We start from the raw sequence: 6183 nt of genomic DNA, 5'->3' as shown, positions 1-6183 counted from the left end.
AGCTCGATGATGAGAGAACACTGCATGAGAAACGCCCGACAGGTTCCCGACTCTCCAGCGAAGTGTTCCGGGAGAGGTAAGCAGGGCTCTTGAGAAACTCAGGAGGCCGCTCTGCTAACAGCCCAGGTTACCATTTTGTAGCTCTGTGTCTCTGCTTTAATCCAACGTAAAAAACACAATTTCAAACTTTGCGACATAAGATCGAATCAAGGCGGTCAGTCACATTTGGATTTTTTTTATAGGGTGACCTTGAGGGGCAAAGTACCCAACAGTATTAACTATTGTATTAAACTGATCACTTCTAAAGACAAATAAAGAGTTATACCAAAATTGCCTTTGTCATGATGTTATTTGCCTCTTAGTATTTCCTATCTTGGCTTTGCACTGATTACAGCCCCCTATTCCCGAGAAGCAGTTTATAAAGAGAATATGATTGGGGTCTGAGGTGGAGGAGGAGCCAGTGAGGGTACGCATCACTTCCTGTGGTGTGAGTGACAGGAAGGAGCTGCTCAGTGTAGAGTGAGACCTGCTGAGGTGAACATCACTGAGCCTCTCATGGATTAACACTGGGGGATGACCTCTCTCTCTCTCTCTCTCTCTCTCTCTCTCTCTCTCCCTCTCTCTCTCTCTCTCTCTCTCTCTCTCTCTCTCTCTCTCTCTCTCTCTCTCTCTCTCTCTCTCTCTCTCTCTCTCTCTCTCTCTCTCCAGATTTGCAGTAAATGCCTGGGTGATTTGAGGGCATGGGAGGGGGGTCTTTACACACCTCTCTTCATCTGTTCATCTGGACAGTAAACACCAGACCCCTGCCGCTCAGTTATATGTGCAAAGTATGTCAAGAATACAAATAACAAGCAAAAGCATTTTCCAAACGCTAAACTGTGCAGGGTTTCTTAAACTATAAGTCCTGAGTTATGAGAATACATCTATAATCACACACTATTTATTTTTACTTTGGGTCATTGGAGGACGATTTGGGTCAAGGGAGGACAGTCATTTTCTCATTTGGGTCTCGAGTTGAAAACATTTAAGAACCCTAAAGGATTCAACAAGAGTAGAAAGTGCAGATAAAGACTTAGTGTGATCTGAATAGTTTTCTCAACTCTTCGTTCATGAAAAAGAAAGAAATTAAGCCAACATAAACATATATTATTCAACGCTAATGCAGTTACAACTAGTATTAGTATTTAATGTTGGAGGCTTATGATGAAAACCAAGAACCAAAAATGCAGCTTTTATGCAGTGGTGGGTAAATGTGCATTATGGATGATTACTGTAACTCTTGGGCTGGGCTGGGTTGGGGTCGGAAGTATTAGCAGCACGAGAGATCATTCACCATTTCCTAGTTAAACCTTTATTTTCACTAGGCAAGTGAACAAATTCTTACTTACAATGACGTCCTATTGCAGTCAATGTTTAATTTCTCTCAAAAAAGAAGCAGCTGTATCAAGCAATTATTTGATTGCCTTGATCCAGTAACTGACCTGCTTTAACATTTATTTTTAAAAAGTAATTCCTGAGAAGCTCAGACTATGGTAAGCCAGAGGACACACGTCTAAGATTGTAGTCAGCCAATAATATCTCTCGTTTCAGTGTTCCCTCCTACTGCATGAAAGGTACACGTAAAGTGCCATCATATATAGGGTGCATGTAAGTCTCCCACTGTCAGACCCACACACTATACAGTGCAGAAGGGTCTAATGTTACAATGATGAATAGAGAAGTATTTATATTTTACATCAACTTGGGTAAGTGTAAGACATTTAATTTAGTTCCTTTTTTAATAATTTGTAGTATTAAGTATGTAGTTTGAATATGATACGTGAAGTGGATGTTGTCTGTAACGGGTAGAAATGGTTTATCCATGTCTTTGTCTTTGATCCATTTTGTCTGTTTGCTTTGACAGTTTGTGCTTTTACCAAACCAAACGTAATCCAACCAACCCCTGTGATGGTTACTGAGCTGGGAGGCACTGTGACTCTCACTTGTCTTTGTTCAGATGAGTCAGTGACCAGATTTAATTGGTTCAAGCAGAGTTTTGGACAGGAACCCCTCCTCATGGCATCATCTCTTTATGTTGGCCAAGATAGTTATTATTCCATCAACTTCATTAAGGACTTTACTGAGACCAAACGTTTGGGTGTGAGGAGAGGAGACTACAGCTGTAACTTGACCATATCAAAGACAGAGCCAGGGGACTCAGCTACATACTATTGTTCCACTACAGTCATCTATGAGCTCACATATGGAGAGGGAACTGTATTAATTGTCAAAGGTAACTAAACACTTGCTTCTTCAATTTCGAATTGTGTGGCCCTGTATATTGGTATGTTCGTATGACTGCTACGTAAAATGCTAGCGATGAATACATGGCCTTTTATGTATTTCACCAACACATCTTAGTCTTACTTTAGTCTCTCTCTCTGTCTTCAGACTCAGAGTCCAACAGCATGTCTTTGCTCCAGCAGCCTGTGTCTGAATTAGGTCAGCCAGGAGGCTCTGTGACTCTGAACTGTACAATACACACTGAAACCTGTGTAGGAGAACACAGTGTCTATTGGTTCAGACATGGCTCAGGAGAATCCCGTCCAGGAATCATTTACACCCATGGAAACTGGAGTGATCAGTGTGAGAAGAGCCCTGATGCTGGGTCTCCTACACAGAGCTGTGTCTTCAACCTCCCCAAGAGGAACCTCAGCCTCTCTGATGCTGGGACTTACTACTGTGCTGTGGCCTCATGTGGGGAGATACTGTTTGGGAACGGGACCAAGCTGGACATTGAGGGTATATGATACAGCTTCTATTTCATTTTATATCTACTGTATATAGTCTACGGTGTAGAACATACATTTACTTGCTATTCTGGATTCTTCTATTACTGTTTGAATTTCAACAGACCATAGAGCAGATCCTCTTCTCTTGGTGTCCTGCCTGGGTGTAGTATTGGGTGTCACGTTCACCTTTATCATTGTCCTGGTTTGCATCATGTACAAGATGAACAACACAACATGTGTGCAGTGCAGAGGTAAGTTACTATCCCTTGCTATTCGTTGATGTCACCATTTGTTGTTGTTTCAGTAGTGGAAGAAGTAGAAGTATCCAAATCTTTTGTGTCATTCTTTTCAGGACTCGTCTCACAGTCCAGAGGTCCTGCAGTTACCAGGTCAGACGCAGGGGTAAGCAGAAATCATTTTATATTGTCTGAAGTCTATTGTGAAGCCTGTCTTTAACCAACTTCACTAATTGAATGTCAACAATGCTATTTTGTGCTTCACAGGACCCAGATGGAGACAGTCTCCATTACGTAGCTCTGAATCTGAGCAACAAGAAGAACAGGTCTAGAAGACAGAGAGGTCACATGGAGACAGTGGTGTACGCTGGGATCAGACAGTAGAACTGGATGAATGAACCAACGATCCTTTTATACTAGATAACTCTTTATTAACTAGTTCTAGCTTCATTAACTATCTATGAACGCATAAGCAGTCAAATGTGATGAAAACAGTGGTCATAGCTTTTTTGTTATACAAAGTTGAAATAATTGAATGCATTGCTTCTCTGACAAACCAATTTTTACATTTTAATAATATTAATAATAATTAGGGGGGTGCTTATATTTGTCTTGGTACTGGAAATGGAAATGTTATTTTTATGCTAATCCCAACTCCCCCTGAGACACCCGCAGGGAGTGGGTTCACAGCCAGGGTCACCATTGTACAGCACCCCTGGAGCAATTAGGGTTAAGTGCCTTGCTCAAGGGCACCTCGACAGATTGTTATTATTTGTATTTATTTGTGTGCCCATTTTAGCAACAGAGAACTAGTTACTTGTGTAAAGAAAAATAAAGTGTTTCCAACTGTTTGAATGTGAATAAATTGAACTCATTGCATACTATGATGATATGACGCTTTTTACAGATAGATGCTCTTAACTGTCTCAGACATTATGGTCTGTTTACAAAGCCTTGTGGTGAAGGTGGAGGTGTTGCAGTGACTTTCCACTGATGGAAACTAACCTCTTATAGACATTTAACACAGGAAGACTGACCTGCACCCACACTACTCTCTACTTTGTCCCTTAGGGCCCCTTACTGTTCACACTACTTAGTGGGTGTGAAACAGACCCTTAGTGCAGCAAAGGCCAATCAACACAAATGTGAAGGTCAAAGTTTACTTAATGATGTGAAGTCTAGCAGTACCACATCATGTTACGGCAAATGATTTAGGCTGCTTGCAACAGATCTACTCGTAGTTAAAGTTGCACAACAGCCACCTCCACAGGAGGACAGGCATCATTCTGTTGTAGCTTGTTTAAAAAAAGTTTTTTTAAGACATAGGCCTACTTTTTGCATCCTACACACCCCCTCACATACACAGCAACCAATTTACAGGTAGGCTGTGGTCTGCTGTCAACAGAACACAACGTTGTAACTAGCTACACTTTCGTGAGGCCTGCAGATCTTCTGCACAGCACCATCTGTCTGTCTGTCTGTCTGTCTGTCTGTCTCAATTCAAATCAAGGTCTTTATTGGCATGGGAAACATATGTTAACATTGCCAAAGCAAGTGAAGTAGGTAATATACAAAAGTGAAATAAACAATAAAAATGAAAGGTAACATTACACTCACAGAAGTTCCAAAAGAGTAAAGACATTTCACATGTCATATTATGTTTATATACAGTGTTGTAACGATGTGCAAATGGTTAAAGTACAAAGGAGAAAATAAATAATCATAAATATGGGTTGTATTTACAATGTTGTTTGTTCTTCACTGGTTGCCCTTTTCTTTTGGCAACAGGTCACACATTTTGCTGGTGTAATGGCACACTGCGGTATTTCACCCATTAGATATTGGAGTTGATCAAAATTGGGTTTGTTTTCGAATTTCTTTCTTTCTTTTATTTCACCTTTATTTAGCCAGGTGGGCAAGTTGAGTACAAGTTCTCATTTACAACTGCGACCTGGCCAATAATAAAGCAAAGCAGTTTGACACTTACAACAACACAGAGTTGCACATGGGATAAACAAAACATACAGTCAATAATACAGTTGAAGAAAATCTACATACAGTGTGTCCAAATGAGGTAAGAAAAGGGAGGTAAGGCAATAAATAGGCCATGGTGGCGAAGTAATTACAATATACCAATTAGACACTAGATTCATTGATGTGCAGAAGATGAATGTGCAAGTAGAGATACAGGAGTGCAAAGGAGCAAGATAAACGGATAAATACAGTATGGGGATGAGGTAGTTGGATGGGCTATTTACAGATGAGCTATGTACAGGTGCAGTGATCTGTGAGATGATCAGACAGCTGGTGCTTAAAGCTAGTGAGGGAGGTAAGAGTCTCCAGCTTCAGTGATTTTTGCAATTCAATCCAGTCTTTGGCAGCAGAGAACTGGAAGGAAAGGCGGCCAAAGGAGAAATTGGCTTTGGGGGTACCTAGAGAGATATACCTGCTGGAGCGCGTGCTACGGGTTGGTGCTGCTATGGTGACCAGTGAGCTGAGATAAGGCGGGGCCTTACCTATCAGAGACTTGTAGATGACCTGAAGCGAGTGCCAGCCAACGAGAGTGTCACGCCCTGACCGTAGAGATCCTTTTTATGTCTCTATTTTGGTTGGTCAGGGCGTGAGTTTGGGTGGGCATTCTATGTCTGGTGTTCTATGTTGTCTATTTCTTTGTGTTTGGCCGTGTGTGGTTCTCAATCAGAGGCAGCTGTCTATCGTTGTCTCTGATCGAGAACCATATTTAGGTAGCCTGTTTTCCCACTTTGAGTTGTGGGTGATTGTTTTCTGTTTAGTGTATGTCACCTTGCAGAACTGTTTCGTTTCCGGTTTTTCCTCATTGTTATTTTGTTTAGTGTTCAGTTTTGATTAAATTATTAATATGGACACCTACCACACTGCACCTTGGTCCTCTTCTCTTTCTCCTGACGACAATCGTTACAGAGAGCGTACAGGTCGCAGTGGTGGGCAGTATATGGCGCTTTGGTGACAAAACGGATGGCACTGTGATAGACAGCATCCAACTAATTTGTAAATGACAGGATGGGTAGGATGGTCAGTTTTACAAGGGCATGTTTGTCAGCATGAGTGAAGGATGCTTCGTTGCGAAATAGGTGTCACGTTCCTGACCTGTTTTCCCTTGTTTTGTGTTTGTTTAGTATGGTCAGGGCGTGAGTTGG

At 41.5% G+C, this 6183-nt stretch overlaps 1 protein-coding gene across 1 annotated transcript; it reads left to right on the top strand.

The window, feature by feature from the left end:
* The first annotated feature begins 1689 nt into the window (after positions 1-1689).
* On the top strand, positions 1690-3863 carry LOC139534488 (uncharacterized). Its single transcript, XM_071333667.1, has 6 exons — positions 1690-1745; positions 1904-2272; positions 2431-2781; positions 2894-3022; positions 3124-3173; positions 3275-3863. The coding sequence occupies exons 1-6, from the start codon at positions 1706-1708 to the stop codon at positions 3389-3391; spliced, it is 1056 nt and encodes a 351-aa protein (XP_071189768.1). The 5' UTR covers positions 1690-1705; the 3' UTR covers positions 3392-3863.
* The last annotated feature ends 2320 nt before the right edge of the window (positions 3864-6183 follow it).

Source organism: Salvelinus alpinus, chromosome 11 (genome assembly GCF_045679555.1).
Source record: "Salvelinus alpinus chromosome 11, SLU_Salpinus.1, whole genome shotgun sequence".
Lineage (NCBI taxonomy): Eukaryota > Metazoa > Chordata > Actinopteri > Salmoniformes > Salmonidae > Salvelinus > Salvelinus alpinus.
Note: the sequence above shows the minus strand (reverse complement) of the source record. Positions and strands in the feature narration are given on the sequence as shown.